The following is a 19,828-nucleotide window of genomic DNA, read 5'->3' as shown; positions in this document are numbered from 1 at the left end:
GCCACCCTCTGTGTGGAAAAAATTGCCCCTCTGGATACTTTTGTCTCTCTCCTGTCTCACCTTTAAACCTATGGCCTCTATTTTTAGACTTCCCTACCTTTTGGGAAAAGATGTTAACTGTCTAACTGATCTGTGCCCCTTATTATTTTATAGCTCGTATGTGATAGGGAATTCCTAAGAAATTTGTTTGCTCTGACAGTATTTAGTTTTGAACTTGCTACCAGACGGATTTATTGGAGTTAGTAGTATCAGTGCATTTAAAGAGGAAGCTAGACACACATGATGGAAAAACAAGGGTATATGTTGATGTAGAATTTTGTATACCAATCAATATGAGGTTAACTGTATGTATTTATTAACTACAAGTACATGTCATACAGTAAAGAGTCCAAGCTAGGAGCTGTCTCCATTATTGCTTGTGCTCACAGCTCTGTCTGGCACTGACTCTGAGATGCAGGTCATGTGTTCTCTTGAATCACTGTGTGTGGGCAACACTATATTCAGTCTCATGTTAACCCGGATATGCCAGACCCTTTTCTACTACATTGAAAGGGTTGTATGAGCAAGGGTGAGAGGGAAATCATGTAAAGCATAAATGCTGGCATTGACTCATTTGAGCTAAAGGGCTTCAAGGTATTATAAGTAATTGTAATGGTGATTTTGGATGGCCCATTACCCACGCACCCAACCTTGCCCACACTATTGTGAAAATGTTTTTAAGATGGCAAATTCCATGGTCTTGCTGTCAGCTGCAGACAAAGTTCCACTTTCTTCCCCTGATAGTGACAGAACTGAGCTTGTGTCTTCAGTAGAGCAAAGCTCAGACACACCCCCGCCCCTTCCACAAATAACTTTGGCATGATCTGGAGTTCAGACAAATGAGTGGGGAATCTCACAGAGGCATATAAAATTCTAACAGGACTATTCAGGGTAGATCCAGGGAGGATGCCCCCGATTGGGGGTTGGGGAGGCAGGGGGGAGTCCAGAACCAGGGGTCACAGTGTGAGGATTCAGGGTAGACCGTTTAGAACATAGAACATAGAAAAACTACAGCACAAACAGACCCTTCGGCCCACAAGTTGTGCCGATGATATCCATACCTACTAGGCTTACCCATAATCCTCAATTTTATTAAGTTCCATGCACTCATCCAGAAGTCTCTTGAAAGACCATATCGAATTTGCCTCCACCACCACTGATGGCAGCCACCACCCCCTGAGTGAAAAACTTACCCCGATATCTCCTCTGTACCTACTCCCCAGCACCTTAAACCTGTGTCATCTCGTAGTAACCACTCCAACCCTTGGAAAAAGCCTCTGAGAATCCACCCGATCTATACTTCTCAACATCTTATACACTTCTATCAGATCACCTGTCATCCTTCATTTCTCAAAGGAGAAAAGACAGAGCTCCCTCAACCTATCCTCGTAAGGCATGCCTCCCAATCCAGGCAACATCCTTGTAAATCTCCACTGCACCCTTTCAATAGCTTCCACATCCTTCCTGTAATGTGGCAACCAGAACTGAGCGCAGTACTCCAAGAGAGGTCTGACTCGGGTCTTAAAAAGCTGCAACATTATCTCCCGACTCCGAAACTCAATCCCTCGATTGATGAAGGCCAGTACACCGTACGCCGCCTTAACCACATCCTCTACCTGCGAGGCCGATTTTAAGACCCAGATCCCAAGGTCCTTCTGATCCTCTACACTTTAGGACAGAGATGAGGAGACGTTTCTTCACCCAAAGAGTGGTGAGCCTGTGGAATTCATTACCGCAGGATATAGTTAATGTCAAAATATTGAATGTGTTCAAGAGGTGGCTGGATATAGCACTTGGGGTGAATGGGATCAAAGGTTATGGGGGGGAAAAAGCAGGATTAGACTGTTGAGTTGGATGATCAACCATAATCATGATAATGGCAGAGCAGGCTCAAAGGGCAAAAAGGCCTTCTCCTGCTGCTATCTTTGGTTCTATGAATGTGTCATCTTCAACTTGGGGGACAAGATGAATTTGTGATATTGTTTGATTGCAGGTTTGATGAGCTTCACAGACACCTGCCATTACCAGAATACACCAGGAACGATGGAAAACTGAACCTAATATCCCGACTTCCAGAAGAGACAGCCAAGTCCCAGCTGGAACTGAGGGTGTGCAGTGTATACGGTCAGCAATGTCTCGCAATAATCAAGAGCTGTTCCAATGTCTTTTCTTCACCTTGCATCAGTCCCACAAAGACCAATCGTTGCTACTTAAATATTAATGCAGGAGCTTTGTTTAATGATGACTTTGCCTGTTGCTGCCGAGTGCACGCAGTTTGGGAGGGGAGGGCATTCCATGGATATTAGAGTTCAATTCTGTTCACTCCTTGTCCTGATATTATGCATGTCTCACTGACTGTTTGTTTGTTAGATTTAAATGAGCATGTCTGCACACAGGGAATCTCAGCCATTTCATCCCATCTTGTAGTGGATCATACCTTTTTCATAAACTGACAGCCAGGGTTAACTGAGGGCTCCCTCTCTTGGGTGCTCCTCAGCTTAAGAAAAATTTACAGGATCAAGAGAAACCTCAGCTTAAGGCAAGAAAAATTGTTGGTTTCACGTCATGTGGACATAGTACAGACTGAGATGAGAGATCTTGTTTGATAATCAAAGGAATTTTGGCTGTTTTTTTAAAGTGGAACTGAAATGTATTTTGTGTTTTGATGCACTATTGGTCATTTTTCTGATGGGAAGGTGCCTTGCTTTTACAGGGCTTGGACTGGATGATAGCAATGCAGGAAGTACCAGCTTGTGTCTCGAACCAACGGATACCATTCACGTCCTGGTTCACGCAGAACCGCTGCAGGAAGACCGGAATACGCTTGAGAAAGGTTCATTCAAAGCCCTCTGTCTCTTTTTTTCTGCTCACGATATTTGTGTGAGTCACAGATTTGAGTATGAAAGCTTTTGGAATTCTCCAAAGAATAGCACATAGAACAGTACAGTACAGTACAGTACGGACCCTGAGGCCCTCAACGTTGTGCCAAGTTTATGTCTGAACCCAAGATCAAGCTATCCCACTCCCGATCATTCTGGTGTATTCCATGTGCCTATCCAATAACTGCTTGGAAGTTCCTAAAGTGTCCGACTCCACTATCACAGCAGGCAGTGCATTCCACACCCTAACCACTCTCTGAGTAAAGAGTCTACCTCGAACATCCCTCCTGTATCTCCCACCATGAACGTTTTGTAGTTACGACCCCACGTAACAGCGACATCCACCCGAGGAAATAGTCTCTGTTCGTCCAATCTAGCTATCCCCCTCGTTATCTTTTAAACCTCTATTAAGTCACCTCTCATCGTCTTCTGCTCCAAAGAGAAAATCCCCAGCTCAACTTTTCTTCTTAAGACCTACCCTCCAAACAGGCAGCATCCTGGTAAATGTCCTCTGCACTCTCTCCAATGCTTCCACATCCTCCTTATACTGAGGTGACTAGAACTGCACACAATATTCCAAATGTGGTCTCACCAGGGTCCTGTATAGTTGCAGCATAACCCCACGGTTCTTAAAATCAAACCCCCTGTTAATAAACGCTAGCACACACTATAAGCGTTCTTCACGGCTCTATCCACTTGAGTGGCAGCCTTCAGAGATCTGTGGATATGAATCCCAAGATTGCTGTGTTCTTCCACATTCCTCAGAACCCTGCTGTTGATCCTGTAATCCGCATTCAAGTTTGTCCTACCAAAATGAATCCCCTCTCACTTAGCAGGGTTAAACTCCATCTGCCACTTTTAGGCCCAGCTCTGCATCCTTTCAATGTCTCTTTTGAGCCTGCAAGAGCCCTCCACCATATCCACTACTCCACCAATCTTGGAAGAGGGGGCTGAAGGGTGGGTCAGTAAATTTGCTGATGATACCAAGTCATTGATTAAAAATCACAAATAGCAGAGGACCCAGCACTGATCCCTGTGGTACACTGCTGGTAACTGGCCCCCAGTCTGAAAATTTTCCCACCACCACCACCACCCTCTGTCTTCTATGAGACATGATGTAGAGATGCTGGCGTTGGACTGGGGTAAACACAGTAAGAAGTCTCTCAACACCAGGTTAAAGTCCAACAGTGTATTCGATAGTAATCACACAAGCTTTTGGAAATGCTGTTCCTTCGTCAGGTGTGTGGAACCTTCCAAACACCTAAAGAAGGAACAGCGTTTCCAAAAGTTGTGGGATTACTATCAAATACACTGGTTGGACTTTAACCTGGTGTTGTGAGACTTCTTTCTATGAGACAGCCAGTCACTTATCCAATTGGCCAAATTTCCCCCTATCCCACAACTCCTTACTTTCTTCATGAGCCTATGATGGGGAACGTTATCAAACACCTTACTGAAATCCATGTACACGACAACAACTGCTTTATCTTGATCTACACGCTTAGTTACCTCCTCAAAGAATTCAATCAAATTTGTGAGGCAAGACTTAGCCCTCACGAATCCATACTGCCTATCCTGGATTAAGCTGAATCTTTCCAAATGGTCATTTCAATCCGATCCCTCAGGACCCTTTCCATTAACTTAACTTTCTGTTTTGATGCACATAGTCATGTGATGTGGGTCCACATGGTTGGCAGGTCAATCCATGTGGATCTGACCTCCAATGTTTTCATCACAGCTGAGAATCCGTGCAAAGTACAGTTTGCATTTCCACAACCTCAGGAAATATGCAAGTCCTCTGGAGCAAGTTGTGCCCAATGGTGTTGACTATTACCATGGTTGCTGCCCACCTTTTTATCTGGCTTGTTTTGTGTGTATGGAATATCCAGAGAATCTCAGCTGGTTGTGACACTGCAAGGACGATCTACGCCTGTTCTTTCACTCACTGAATAGTATTGCAAATCAAAGGAGGGGAATTCAGCCTGAGCCAAGATTGTAAAGCTAGAGGCTGTGGTCAGCAACAGGTATCCTTCCAGCCTGACACAGAGGAGCATGAACATAGTTTTTGGAAGGCATCAGTGGACAGTCTTGATCTCTCCAACTGCCTCCAGCTGAAGATCAGTGAGGTGTCTCTGACTATGTTAGTGTGGTTAGAATTTTGATGCCACAGCGCTGTCTCTTCCATGTTTGAATGGAATGGGGCCATCACCGATGCATAATTAGCAGTCACTGAAGCCTATGCATGTAGGCAGGATATTCATTTACCATTCTGTTGCTCAGGGGACAGTCAGGTTGGCACTGAGGCAAGATATGAAGTTGCCGTCTACTGATATATTCACGCAATTCCTCAAATGACCAGAGGTCAGCTGGGACACTGGTGGTGGTGTCTAATGAGGGATCATGAAATTAAGCAAGGAAGCTGTGTATCTGGGACTCTGACAACAGGAGAACTAGGTCAGCTGAGAGGAAATTCTTACTGTTTGTACTGGGCAATTACAAGCTGCAGTTGATCGTGGTGATGTACATTTGGTACAAAAAGACCATGGTGTTACAACAGTGTAATGGTTAGTCAAGTTTCTCAATAACTACTGGATTGTTAGTAGTTGGCTTGTCGAACTGATGAGCAGAATCTTGAGTTGAAATGTGTAGATAGAAAAGAATACCTGCTGAGAATGTTAGGTTGAGTGGCCACGCTAAACTGCTCCTTAGTGTCGAGGGATTAGGAGGGTAAATGTGAGGTTAATGGGATAAGACCTGGGTGGGATTATTGTCAATGCAGGCTTGATGGGCTGATTGGTCTCCTTCTGCACTGCAGAGATTCTGTGATTTTTATGATTCCAATGAATGGTTTGAAATAAAGTTGGAAGGTAGCTGGTATGTGGCCTGCCGTCAGTAAAGTTACTGTGTATTTTGTGCAGTGATTCTTGCCAGTATGGAGGGCGACACTGTCGATGATGCAGCAATGAGAAGACTGAGAGATTCGAGCGAGAGGCCTGGAGCCCTCTGGCATATTTACAGCACAGAAGACACAGACAGGATAAGGACTTTTTTGCAGAAGGTAAGCTTGGATTGTGACTGCTTCTGTGTGAATTCTTGATTGGGTTGTAGACTGGGCGCTACACATACGGTGTGAAACTTGGGAAGCAAAACAGGGTGAAGATTGAAAGTCAGTCACGATTCCACAGTGAACATTTGCCTGCCATGAGACTGCCCAGTGAGGATTAATTGGTGATTCGTGAAACATTTGATGCTTCTCATCAAGTGAGGCCATTTGGCCTGTACTGCTTTGCCAGCTCTCAGTAAGAATAATTTGCTGAGTGCCTCTCCCACCCCCTGCATGCTGTGGCCAGAAATCTGCAAATGTCTTTCTCTTGAAATAATTATGTTGAGATAATTAGCCATTTCTCTTGAGAAGGCCTTGAATGAAACCTGCCTCCATAACACAGAGAGCATTGCATTTCCGAAGCTAATTTCCCAGTTCACTTAAACCAGCTATGTATTCATACCTTTGTAATTTGCTTTCTTTTGACCCAATCTTTGCCTCAAAGTGAATGTGAAATGTTGTCATGTTAATGATCACTGCCACCTGGAGGCTCCTTTATAATGAAGCTATTAATTAATCCTATCTCATTGTACATTAGCAGGTCCAGAAAAGCCTGTTTTCTGGTTGGGTTGGGTCTAGCACACACTGTTCTAAGAAATTATCCTGAAAACACGCTGTGAACTCATCATAGGTGGTTAAAGTGAACCGGGAAATTAGGTCAGTGGAGAACCAGTGGCAGGTATGTAAGGTGATATTTTCCACTGAGAAAGACAGAGTGGGCAAAAAAAATTGTAAGTCCAGAAACGGGTGTGAAAACAGGAGAATTTCTGATCAGTAGTTTTTTGGGGCGAGTCCAAATCTGCAACCTTTTGCACTTAAAGCAAGAAAAAAAATCCTTCAATTGGTTTCTTACCAGTAGGGAGAGAGAGGGCAGGGCTTATATCGCCTGAAAGCTGGCAACTCCGATCAGAGACCCCAAATGTGCATGTGCGCAGCAGTCATCAAAAGGGCAGCTCTCCTGCTGGAACCCCCCTCCCCAACCCTGGTCTGCTGTAGTCACAGCCTCCCCCTCTCCTCTGAACCATCAGACACGCTCCCCCACCCCTGGCATGCCAGCCTTGCACTGTCCCTCTCTCTCCCTCAATTGCAGAATGACCCTCAGTCCTCGCCCTCACCATCGCCCATGTCCATTCCCTCTCCCTCCATGTTATCAATGATTGCCTCCCATTTCGCACACAACCCCCCCACCCCCAAGTCCTTCCTTGTCTTCTCACTCAGTACAACAAAGCAAACTGCATATAATCTTGCTAGAATGCCCAAACAGGCACCTGACATGCCTGAACTGTCTTAAAAAAGGTGACCTATATACAAACCCAAGGATAGACAGACAGGCAAGCAGGGTGAGAAGATGGCTGCCAGACATACGGCCCTTCGATTATTCAGAGGGAAAGCTGGCACGTCTCCAGGAAAACGCAGGAAGAAGTCTCACAACTCCAGGTTCAAGTCCAACTAGTTTATTTGATAGTAAACCCACAAGTTTGTGTGGAAAGTTATGATCAGAGAAGGGCTTACAAAGGCGCACAACCCAGTCCAGTGCCAGCATCTCCACATCATGTCTCCTGGATGCAGTGGAGGAGAAGAAGGACAAGTTATTCCCCTCAGATGGGCATCAAGCCAAGGGAAGGCAAGACAGAGTGGCCTAGGAGGTGGTGGCAGTCAACACCAAGGTCACTGGCATGGAGAACTGGCTGCTAGTGCAGGAAGAAACTGAATGACCTTACTCGGGCAGCAAAGGTGAGTGCACATCCTGTTCTGGCATTGTTATCCCCACCTCTGTGCAGCACCATCCCCACCCCCCTTCCTGAAACCCTAGCACCACCACCCTGCAGGTTTTTAGCCCCGAGCACCTGTCCCAACTCCCCCCTCACCTCCACCCCCAAGCACCTGCCATGACCCCTCCACTCCTCCATCCCTCACCTCCACCTCCACCTCCACCTTCACCACCCGCCCCCCCCACCCCACCAACTTTCACCTCCAACCCCACCACCACCACACCACACCACCCCCCCCCCCCCCCCCCCCCCCCCCGGCCCGCCCAACCTCTGAGACCCACTCTCTGACAATCTATAGGCTTCTTGCCATCAGCCTTTACAGCCTCCTTCCATCCCCACAGAAGAAGAAAACCCATAATCATCAGGAGCAGGAAAAGACAGGGGTGATGTGCCCAGAATAATCCCATGTCCTTTTGAGGAGCGGCACTGGATCCAGCAGGAGAGGATGATGACCACACAATCAGTGACAGCCAGGCTGGGCTGTGCCAGAGATACCAGCGTCTGCCAATCCTCCAATTGTTTGAGAGTATCATCTCAAGAAATGTTGCATGCAACCCAGATTCAGGCTTGTGTCCTGTGTTGCAGGGAATTACCCTGATGTGCTGGACCTGTCTGGCGTTGTGCACGTACACCCACATTTTTCTCTCACACACACACACAGCAGCGCACCCCCCCCCCCCCCCCCCAAACACTGCACCCGACGAGATTCCCCTAGATAGCTCTGAAGACGCCTCAGGAAGGGCAGGAGGAAACCTCTAAGGCCAGCACCAGTTTTTCGATACACGCTTCCACATCACATTCACCATCCCAGAGACTACCACCTCAGTGGTGAGGCTGCTGGGTAACACTGGGTGTGCACAACACATCAACTGACGTACATCGTTTGGAGGCAGGAACATCCGAGGTCTCTGGCATGAGGAGGCCTGCTGAAGATGAGGACTTAGCTGGCCTTAGGCTACAAGCTGGGCTCCCCCTCAGCTGCTGGAGATGCAGCAACAGAGCTGGGGATGTCACCATTAATGCAGCAACTGCAAGGCTGTTAGTAGGAGTCCCAAAACTTCCGGGTGGAATGGCCAAAACCATTATTGCATAGGACCCAGGCCAACACTGCAAGTGGGGCATCTGTGGTGGAAAGTCTGGAGCGGAAAATTATTACCATGAGTGGTAGGATCCAAGGCATGGCTGAGGCACGTAGGGAGCCTTATTGAGAATCTGTGGCCTATTGCTGAGAGGCTTGAGAGATCGGAGGAGACCCAGCAGGACAGTACCAAGACACAGCAGACCATGGCTGCAGTCCTTGATTTGTGGCCCACTCACAATGGGGCATGGCTGAGGGACTGCAGAGCGTGGTCTCCTTTAAGATGGCCCCAAACCCAGAGGACCATTAGCAAAGGCTCACACACCATGAGGCAAATGCAGGTGAGCCTCCAGTACTGGCAGGGTCAGATATGTCAGAGGTTTTGGAGCTCAGTCTAGAAACTCTCCATCCCATGGAGCAACCCAGGAGCCCATTGGCACTCGAAGGAAGGATGAAGGGCAGCAGCCTATGCCGAGGCCTTCCACCCGGGAGACTGCGGCCGTCACTATGCCTTCCCACACCCCAGTTCCTGACACCAGGGCAGCAGAATAACCAGAGTAGCATTGCTCCATTTGTGATACCAGAGAAACAGCTGAGGACCTCCCCAGGTATCAGCTCGCCTGAGGATGCCCATTCAGGGGATCGCAGACCACAAGCCGTGGAATGCAGCTGACTGCCTCCATCTTCAATGCACCTAGACAGAGTGAGAGGTCATAATGTGAAGAAGCTGTACACTTACCAAGAGGACACGGGTGAAGGAGTATACCACCTAAATTGAGGGAATTGGCACAGTTAAGTTTCACAAGCATGTGTTAAGTATGAGCACTTTGAGTTATTGCACTGTTAATGTAAAAAATAATGTAATTGCACCCCCAACATGTGACTAATATCGCTGATTATCCTCCAGCAGGGATAACTATACCCTGTCCTTTGGTGGGATTGTGTGCGGGGGAGGTCCCTCAGCACCCCGCGACTGCAATCCCCAAATCCAGGCTCATGTTGTTTACCTGTCACAATCGAAGCGCACAAAATCATCACTGCCAGTTCTGGGTGCCATGCAAAGTCACAGAAGCTGCCATGGCATCCCCAGAGCCAAGCAGACACTGGATACCCCCTTCCTCCACCTGTCGCAAGGCCCTGTAGCTGTGGTTCTTGACCCCCCGCACCCAGATGTGGGCCAAGGGTGCCAGCGTGCATGCAGAGCTGAGGTAGGAGTCAGACATGTTTGCACTGGGGTGCCATCGCAGTGTGCTGCACAGCGAGTCGTCATCATTCTCCTACCTGCAACAGTCACTTGCTAACAGGGCCTACCAAGGTTCATTACTCTGGTGTTACCATGGCCCGGAGAGTGACTAGGGTTAATGGGAGTACAGGGAGGGGTTTGGTTTCCTCCTGTAGTGTAACACACATGTGAAAGCCTCCAACAATGTGGAACAGAGAGATCATTTACCATTCTCAGTGTGTCGGAGTGAGTCAGGATCCACATGGACATGTTACTGTTCAGGCAATTGTTTTCTTTAACACTCAACTTGGCTCAGGCAATCAACCCTTACTTGGGCAATCTCATTCCATCACCCATTAGGGTGTTTAATGCAGCAGATAATATTTGATGTGCCCCAATTGGTGGACCACAGTCGGGTCCAATTGAAGCCCATGTTAGTCAGCTATAAAGGAGAACATCAAGGTGACTGAGGTGCTGTTGGGAACTCTCTTTTGTGCTGCTTATCTGCAGTTGCTTGCTTAAATAATGAGAGCAGACGACCAATCCACCTAACCCGCACGTCTTTGGACTATGTTAAATTTGCCACTTAGTGTCAGGGGTCGAGCAGGATAAATATCTGGGGTTGTGGGGATAGGAGCTGGAGATGGGATTGCAAAGTGGTCTCCTGCATTGTAGGGATTCTGAGTTTTCCAATGCATTTTGCTATTCAGTTGCTTTATGATGATTTTTTTTTGAAAGGGTATACTTATTTCTAATAAATTATGGTTCGTACGTTTTGTAACTTGTAACTTTGATTTTGATTCACAAAGACTAAAAGGTACAAATGTTCCCGATCAAAGAGGGACCCAGAGCAGATTATTTATTTTTTTTTCCAAAGTGTGTTGGCATCACTGGCACAGCTGCCACCTATGTATCAGTGACGCTTAAGCCACCAGTGTGCTTTTTTTTTGCTCATATCCAATTCAATCCAATCAAAGTCTCAGCAAATGAGACATTCTCAATCTAAGCTGACAAGACAAGACACTCACCTCCGATTTTAGGCTTGTTCTACATGATCCAAGCTGATTGGAGCAGGCATTGCACCTCCTCCAAGGCTTGATCTCATTTGCATCTTCACCAAAAGGCCAAGATGCCGCTTTTAAAAATTGCAGCAAAGTCTCAGTGGAACCTCGGGCCGTGAACGAAGTGCAGCATGCCAAAACTACACTTGATCTGAGCCAAAAGGCCAAGAAGCACATTTGGTATGGGTAAACCCACAGTGCTGTTAAGGAGAGAATTCCAGATGTTTAGCCGGTGGCACAGTAAAGGAATGGCAATGCATTCCGAGTCAGGATGGTGTGTGACCTCTTGGAGGGGAACCTTTCCAAGTGGTAATGTTTCCATGCGTTTAGAAACATAGAAAAACTACAGCAAACTACAGGCCCTTTGGCCCACAAAGTTGTGCCGAATATATTCCTACCTTAGAGATGAGGAGGCTTATCTATAACCCTCTATCTTGCTAAGTTCCGTGTACTTATCTAAAAGTCTCTTAAAAGACCCTATCACATCCAACTCCTCCACTGTTACTGGCAGCCTATTCCACGTACCCACCACTGTCTGAGTGAAAAACTTACCCCTGACATCTCCTCTGTACTTACTCCCTAGCACCCTATCTGTCTGTTGGTGGCAACCATTTCAGCCCTGGGCAAAAGCCTCTGACTATCCACTTGATCGATACCTTTGAACGTCTTATACACCTCTACTAGGTCACCCCTCATCCTTCGTCTCTCCAATGAGAAAAGGTTGACTCCTCATAATAATTCTCCCCAATCTAGGCACTATCCTTGTAAATCTCCTCTGCACCCTTTCTATGGCTTCCACATCCTTCCTGTACTGAGGTGACCAGACATGTGCACAGTATTCCAAATGGGGTCTGACCAGCGTCCTATATAACTGCACCATTATTTCTGGACTCCTAAACTCAATTCCTTGTTTGATGAAGGCCAGTATACCATACATCATCTTAACCACAGCTTCAACCTGCGCAGCTGCTTTGAGCATCCTACGAACTCGGAACTAAGATCCATTACTATTCTGCTATCCTCTTTGACCTGCCAAAGTGAACCACTTCACACTTATCAGGGTTGAACTCCATCTGCCACTTCTCTGCCCTTCTCTTTCAAGGTGGCACAGGTCATGGGTTTGGACAGTGCTGATGAATGACCTAACCCCACAATAACTTCATATCTGTTGGAGATCAGGTATCGTATTGTGCAATCTCATCTGGTGGATGAAGTGTAATATAAAGAAACACAAGATGATTTCTTCCCCTGCAAGTCGCGGGGGGTGCATGTGCATTGTCTAGAAAAAGATGAAGTGGAACACAAACTTGGGGTTCAGAACTTTTTGTTAACCAAATAAACAAATTGGCATAAATTAAAAATGCAGTTAGAATCAGAGTTCAGGAGGCCATTCAGCCCATCAAGTCTGCACTGTCAATTCCACCCCAGGCCCTATCCCCACAGCTTTACCTCACTAATGCCTCGAACCTACACATCCCAGGACACAATGGGCAATTTAGCACAGCCAGTCAACCTAACCCCCACATCTTTGGGCTGTGGCTGGAAACCAGTACACTGGAACTAACCCATGCAGACACAGGGAGAATGTGTAAACGTCATACACTGTCCCTTAAAGTAACCAATGGTACTGGAGGATCAGAACTCCCAACAGGTTATCTTGTTTCGATGCCGAAGTGGCATTTTTGACTTGAAGCTGAAATTAACTGAGAGCTGAGACAAGAAAATTGGAAGTTTTTTTTTTAACTTTATGATATGGTTTTAATATACAAGTACTCCCCAAAAGTACTCTTGTTAAGCATGTGTTTGGTGGCACTGCAGTTAGAGAGTTTGGATAGGATCTGAAAGGTGTTGGGTTCAAGTCCCAGTTAGGGCCTTAGATAGACTAAGATAGGATAGGCTAGATTAATTAATTTAATGGTGGGGTTAGTGAACTTTGTGCTGAGTAAGATCAAGTGCAAACTCAATGATAACTGTAGGGAGTGCCACCAAAGGCTGCTGGTTTTACTGAAATTCACAATTTCTTTAAAAAAAAATCACAAAAATCCCACTGCGGGATTTGAATCTAGGATGATACCTTTTAAAGGCCATTGCTCTAGCTCTCTGCCACCACACCTTTTGCATCAACAAGCTTTCGGAACTTCTACTTATCATTTAAGTTGCACAATGGGTTCAGCAGAAGACAAATATACGCAGAGATGCATAAAATGCTGTAGCCCTTGATAGCTAAATGGAGAGAGCACTCACAAAGTATGCAGGAGGCCCTGTGCCTGTTGTCAATGGTTCAAATCCTTACTTGTCACAATGTACTTTTCAATTAATTATAATTGGATAATTAATGGCTTAGTTTTTGTGTACTGCATCACTGAGTGAAACACAGACATCCCTTATCAACAGGACACTTGCACAGCAGAGCAGTGGCAGACTCTGGCCATTGGGCTCACACTTAAACCAGCTGAAAGCTTCCCATCTCACGCAATGCAAAGGGCAGATGTCTGCACATTTTTTTCCACAGAATAGAAGAATCGTAGAAGCCTTACTGTGCAGGAGACGGCCATTTGGCCCATCGAGTCTGCACCATCCACAATCCCACCAGGCTCTATTCCCATAACCCCCACATATTTAGCCTACTAACCCCACTGACACTAGGGTTAATTTTGCATGGCCAATCCACACATCTTTGGACTGTGGGAGGAAACGCAGAGACATGGGGAAGAATATGCAAACTTCACCCAGACAGTTGCCAAGATTGGAATTGAACCTAGGACCCTGGTACTGTGAGACAGCAGTGCTAATGACTGTGCCACCCATTTAAATGCTTGGCATTGTTCTTGCTAAGTGGGGCAATCAGTCTGACTCTCAGGCACGCCAAGTCATTGCCTGGTGTGGTGTCCTTCACTTTGAAAACCTGTATTTCTGCAGCTGGCCACAGGCCAGACTGGCTGAAACCGAATAGAAAACCAGGCGTCTGCTGTGACATGGCCAAGTACAGAGGTGACTGTGCTGCTCATCAGCATGTGTGTACTCTTTATCATTACTGCTAATGGGAACAGATTTCCTTCCTCTATCTTTATCAAGTCCTGTCATAAATTCCCACACTTCTCCTGCATAATCTCCTTTGCTCTAAGGAGTACAATGCCAGCTTTTCCAACTTAACCTTGGAACTAAAATTCCCCATCTGTGGAACTGTCTGTTAAATCTTACATTGTTCCTAATATTGGCCAAACCTGTGTGTTTTAACTTCTAATAGTGAAAAAAAAGACTGAGTCAACTTTAAATATTTAAACACAATATATTTATTTCACACTTTGGGTACCAAGCTCAAATTTTCAACAGTTGCGACACTAACTTTTCACTGATCATTAATTCCTGAACTGAACAGTAACTCTTCACTTAACATTCTTTCACTGAAAACACACAATACCATGTTGAGAACACAGTTGCCAGGTCTGTTCCCATTGTAGATTCCATCCTTGTAGTTCTTCTCTGAAAATGCACTCTTGCGACGGTTGATTTGAGTTATCACTGAAGGGTAGAAATACACCCCTTGATCCTAAACTTTCAGATTCTTCCAGCAAGTTCTCAGCGAATAGGGTAAGCGGAAACCAATCACAGTTCAACCAGGTCAATGGAGTTACTTAGTTGACTTACTGCTTAGTTTAAATGGCATGTAGGTCACATTGGTTCAACCTGTATACCAAAAAAGCTTATTTATTAGTCTCACAAGTAGGCTGACATTAACACTACTGAAGTGACTGTAAAAATCCCCACATCGCCACACTCAGGTACACTGAGGGAGAATTTAGAAAGGCTGATTCAGCTAACCAGCTCGTCTTTTGAACTGTGGGAGAAGATCGGCGCCCCTGGAGGAAACCCATGCAGACAGAGGAAGAAAGTGCAAACGCCACACAGACAGTGACCCAAGCCAGGAATCAAACCTGGGGCCCTCAGACTGTGAAGCAGCAGTGCGAACCACTGTGCCACCCTTCTGAAGGTGCTGACTCCTGACAGTTCTCCCTTTTACTCTCCAGCACTCTGTCCCTTAAGTCACTGGTCATGAAGGCTACTCGGGGAGATCAGCAGATTGGCATCGCAGGGGTGGGGACTGATTCTGGTCGATAGCACAGGCTGGATGGGAAGAGTGACCGCCTGTTGCAATCTGAGTAACTCTTTTGGGCTGGCCATCTGTTTCACTATGTCAGAACAGAAGAAATAGGCTAAATAGGTCATTTAGCCATTTGGATCTGCTCCATCGTTCCACAAAGTCATGGCTGATCTGTATATGGCTTAGACTCCATTTTTCTGCTTTCCCTCCATGACTTTGCATATTTCAGTGAGATCACCTCTTATTCTTCAGTGTTCCACACGTATAGACCCACCTTCCCTTATAAAACAAACCTCTCATCCCAAAAACCAGCCGAGTGAATCTTCTTTAAACTACTTCCAATGCAAACTCTGTCTCTCTTTAAGTAGAGTGACTGAAACTATATACAATATTCGCAATGTGGTCTCACCAACATCCTGTACAGGTGTAGCCCTTTATATTCCATTCTCCCTTGCAATAAAAGTCAACATTTTGTATTTGTGCTTTAGTGCTAACTGCAAATTAATCTCGAGAATCACACAACAGCAGGCTATAGTCCTAGAACCTGGTGTCGTGTGACCTCTTATCTCGTGCACCCCAATCCGACATCGGCATCTCCACATCGTATGAATCTTGTACAAGGATACCAAACTCCTCCTCACTGCAGTCTCCATGAAGAGGGTGTTGTATTTTATCTATTCTTGCCCAAAGCAGCTTGCATTTTCTAACATTACACTCCTGCTAACTATTTGCCCTGTAACTTGATTTAAAATCCCTTTGTAGACACTTTATTAGTCTCCTCTCACTTTGCTTGCCTGTTTATCTTTGTACCAACAGCAAACTTGAGTCCAGTATAGCTGGTCCTTGAATCAAATTTATTCTAACAGGTCGTTGTGGCTCCAGTACTGATCCCTAGGGAACTCCATGAATAACCTTTTGCCATCCTGAAAATGGCCCTTTTACCCCAACTGCTGTTAGTTACCAGTTTTCTATCCTTCCAATATATTACTGTCAACATCATGAGCACTTTTATTTGGCACCTGATTCAGAAGCCAATAGAAAAGGCGCGTTCAAGACATCTGTTATTTTCTCATTTTCCATTACTCACAGCCCTCCACTGCAAAGCTCTTGCAAACACTTACTCTTTTCTCTATCATGTGGACCCCCTGCACCATGCACTGTGTTTTAAAACCACAGCCAAATCCAGCAGTCCAGTACAAAACACCACATTACACTGAAATGTCTGTCACCGAAAGTGATGTATTCCAGTCAGCCTCCTTCTGAAATCATGGCCCACACACTATGACATTGAGTGGCTGAAGACACACCAGTACAAATTGAAATTATGAACAATTACACATCAGCTTTGACCTGGAGCCAGACAAGATCATTTCATCAACCTGAAATGAAAAACTGAAATAAAGTCAGTCGCTCAGACTAGGCTTTTAACAGAGGAATAACCCTTACGGGACTGAACTGTTCGGTGTTTGCAAGTGACCTTCCTCAGTAGACATGGCCCTGCCAGGGGAAGCAACCTGAGGACAAGAAAATACTATCTTTCACATCTGCTTAGGTGGCAGAATCTGTTACAATGGAGTTTTCATCTATAATGTGGATGTGCCGGCGTTGGAGTGGGGTAAACACAGTAAAAAGTTTGACAACACCAGGTTCAAGTCCAACCGATTTATTTGATAGGAAACTCACTAGCTTTCGGGGTTAGCCCCTTCGTCAGGTGAATGGAGAGTTCTGGCCTCAGACAGAGCATATAAAGCACAGACAGTTTACAGATTACTGATTAGAATGCGAATCTTTACACCTAACCTGCTGTTCAAGTCTTAAAGTGGCCGACAATCTGAGTGGTAGGAGCACTGATCACAGGTTAAAGAGATGTGTATTGTCTCCAGACAGCACAGTAAGTGAGGTTTTGCAAACCCAGGCAAGTCACGGGGGTTACAGATAGTGCGACATGAACCCAAGGTCCTTGTTGAGACCGTCCTCATGTGTGCGGAACTTGGCTATCACGACACACGACAGTGCAGAGTCGCTAAGCAGAGACTGATAGCCAAGTTCCGCACACATGAGGACGGTCTCAACAGGGACCTTGGGTTCATGTCGCACTATCTGTAACCCCCGTGACTTGCCTGGGTTTGCAAAACCTCACTTACTGTGCTGTCTGGAGACAATACACATCTCTTTAACCTGTGATCAGTGCTCCTACCACTCAGATTGTCGGCCACTTTAAGACTTGAACAGCAGGTTAGGTGTAAAGATTCGCATTCTAATCAGTAATCTGTAAACTGTCTGTGCTTTATATGCTCTGTCTGAGGCCAGAACTCTCCATTCACCTGACGAAGGGGCTAACCCCGAAAGCTAGTGAGTTTACTATCAAATAAATCGGTTGGACTTGAACCTGGTGTTGTCAAACTTCTTACTGTGTTTTCATCTATGGCAGGGTTTCCCCAACTTTAAGCCGCATAACTCCAAATGACCTCCGAAGCGCATCAGTGAACCCCAGGCATGCTCATCCTGTAGGCAATCTTTTTAAACCACAAAATAAATGCAAACATAAAAAAATCAAATGCAAGCAAGTCTCTTCTAATTACATCAATGCATATATTCAGAATTAGGATGAGAAACACAATTAAAAACAAATTCACCAGCAATATGCTCCCTTTATATTAACCCCTGGCTAAGCCATCCACCCCTGGCCCAGTAACGTTAACTACTGGAAATAGTATCCACTTCAGGAACGGTAATCTGTAAATAATTAAAAAGTCCTCTCTCTCTCTCTCCCTTGCGCACACATCTTCCTGTTTCTCACAAAATAATCACTGCCTATCCCCCTTTACCCCTCAGCTCCCTTCCATATTCTCCCTTCTCTCTCTCTCTCTCGCACACTCCCTATCCCTGCTTCCCTCACATTCACCCACTCTGCAGCCCGCTTACACCCCCCCGCCCCTCACAAGGACCACGCTGAACAGCCCTCTGCAACTTCTTCAGAATCCAGCCTCTGATTAGGTAGCAGCTGAGTTGTTGTAGACCCCTGGCAGAGACTCCCTGGGTTACACAGACCCCAGTTTGAGGACCCCCTCGTCTATTTCATTTTTTATAAAGTTCTGATAGGGCTGAACAAACTGAATGGGGGGATGATGTTCTCCCTGGATGGCGAGTCTAGCACAAGGAGGTCACGGCCTCAGGACGTAGGGTGGGCCTTTCAAGACTACAATGAGGAAAGTCTTCCTCACACATACTGGTGAACCTGTGGAATTCTCGACCACAAAAGGCTGTGGCTGGAGATCTGAATGTGTTGGTGAACAGTTTTAAATACAGTGTCTTCTTTGTGAATAGGTGGCAGATGAGGGAGATAACAGGGCCACCACTGGTCAGGATCAGTGCAGACAGAGGTATTATCTGGATCAGACTTTGCGAACAAGATTATTTGAAGAATGTGGAATTCGGGGCAGAGTTGTGTTACAATTTGGCGGCGATGCAGTCCTCATTCCTGTAGCAACGAGTTATCAGGTATGCGATCCATGGGAATAAATTGAACATTTAGAACATAACTCTACATTATACAATTAAATATTTATAATATTGTTGAATTTTTTTAGGTCAGTTGATGTTTCTGTGCTGGGGAGTTGCATGTAACCATTTGTTTCACCCTCAGGTACAATACTTCACCAGTTGCATCACTGTGACCAAAGCGTTTGTCTCATCAGAGCATGTGAGATGTTCCCTACAAAGGAGGCCAATATTAGGACGTGAATCTTGGACACCTGAGATACAGAAGCTACAGGTGAGGGGTGCAAATAGGCACCTGAGGGGAACTAGCAGGGAAGAGGGGACACCGAGGGAGGCAGAAGCAGCAGCAGCAGGGTGGAGAGACACCACTGCGTGCTCTGTGCACTAACTAGGGGTCATTGGGCACCTGGAACCCTTGGATGTGGGGGCTGTGAGGCACCTGAACCAGCTGGGGCAGAGTGGCTGTGGGGACAGTGGGCACTCAGAGCTGGGGGTGCCCCAGGTGCAGAGGAAGCTTGGGGCACTCATTGCAGGGTGCCACCTTAACAGAGAGAACATTTGCTCCATGCACTAATTTTCTTCTCCCTTTCTGCAGGTGAAGACTCTACTCTACAACACTGTGAAGGACTGTCTGCATTTCCTTCACCTTGCACCTGGAAGTTGAAACTGGAAGAAGCCCTTCGCTTGGACTGACTTTAAAAATTAAATTTATGTACATTTTTAATATTCACTGACTGAGATTTTCTTTATTTGAAACTGAACAATCCAAATGACAACAAAATTTCACAGCAGCCAGTGCCGTTAAATTCCCAGAATCAGAACCTCTGTGAGCCACAAGGCACTGAACCACCATCAGTCCAAATATCCAACAGTTACTGCTTCACAACACCAGAGGGTGCTGAAATGTAAGAGCCAAACCTATTACTCTCTTTCTGGGACACAAATCCAAGATGCTTACATATCTGTAACCAGTTGAACGACTTCTGTCCCTTTTTTAACAAGCCTAAGTACATGAGAACTCAAACAGCCTGTTCCTTGTGCCTCTCACGCTCAACAAGAGAATTCTGATGT

At 45.9% G+C, this 19,828-nt stretch overlaps 1 protein-coding gene across 6 annotated transcripts in view; it reads left to right on the top strand.

The window, feature by feature from the left end:
• LOC145361182 (jumonji domain-containing protein 1C-like) overlaps nucleotides 1-19,483 on the top strand; it is a 76,881-nt gene extending 57,398 nt beyond the window's left edge. For 5 of the 6 annotated variants that reach the window (XM_080216812.1, XM_080216811.1, XM_080216813.1 and 2 more), the window contains 6 exons: nucleotides 2,033-2,163; nucleotides 2,753-2,872; nucleotides 5,837-5,976; nucleotides 18,584-18,757; nucleotides 18,903-19,031; nucleotides 19,353-19,483. In XM_080216812.1, coding sequence (XP_080072938.1) covers nucleotides 2,033-2,163; nucleotides 2,753-2,872; nucleotides 5,837-5,976; nucleotides 18,584-18,757; nucleotides 18,903-19,031; nucleotides 19,353-19,421 — 763 coding nt within the window. In that variant the 3' untranslated portion in view covers nucleotides 19,422-19,483. Of the gene's footprint in view, nucleotides 1-2,032; nucleotides 2,164-2,752; nucleotides 2,873-5,836; nucleotides 5,977-18,583; nucleotides 18,758-18,902; nucleotides 19,032-19,352 lie in introns of those variants that run through there. The other variant, XM_080216816.1, reaches the window with a different exon arrangement.
• The last annotated feature ends 345 nt before the right edge of the window (nucleotides 19,484-19,828 follow it).

Source organism: Carcharhinus amblyrhynchos, chromosome 34 (assembly GCF_965287045.1).
Source record: "Carcharhinus amblyrhynchos chromosome 34, sCarAmb.v2.hapA, whole genome shotgun sequence".
NCBI lineage: Eukaryota > Metazoa > Chordata > Chondrichthyes > Carcharhiniformes > Carcharhinidae > Carcharhinus > Carcharhinus amblyrhynchos.
Note: the sequence above shows the minus strand (reverse complement) of the source record. Positions and strands in the feature narration are given on the sequence as shown.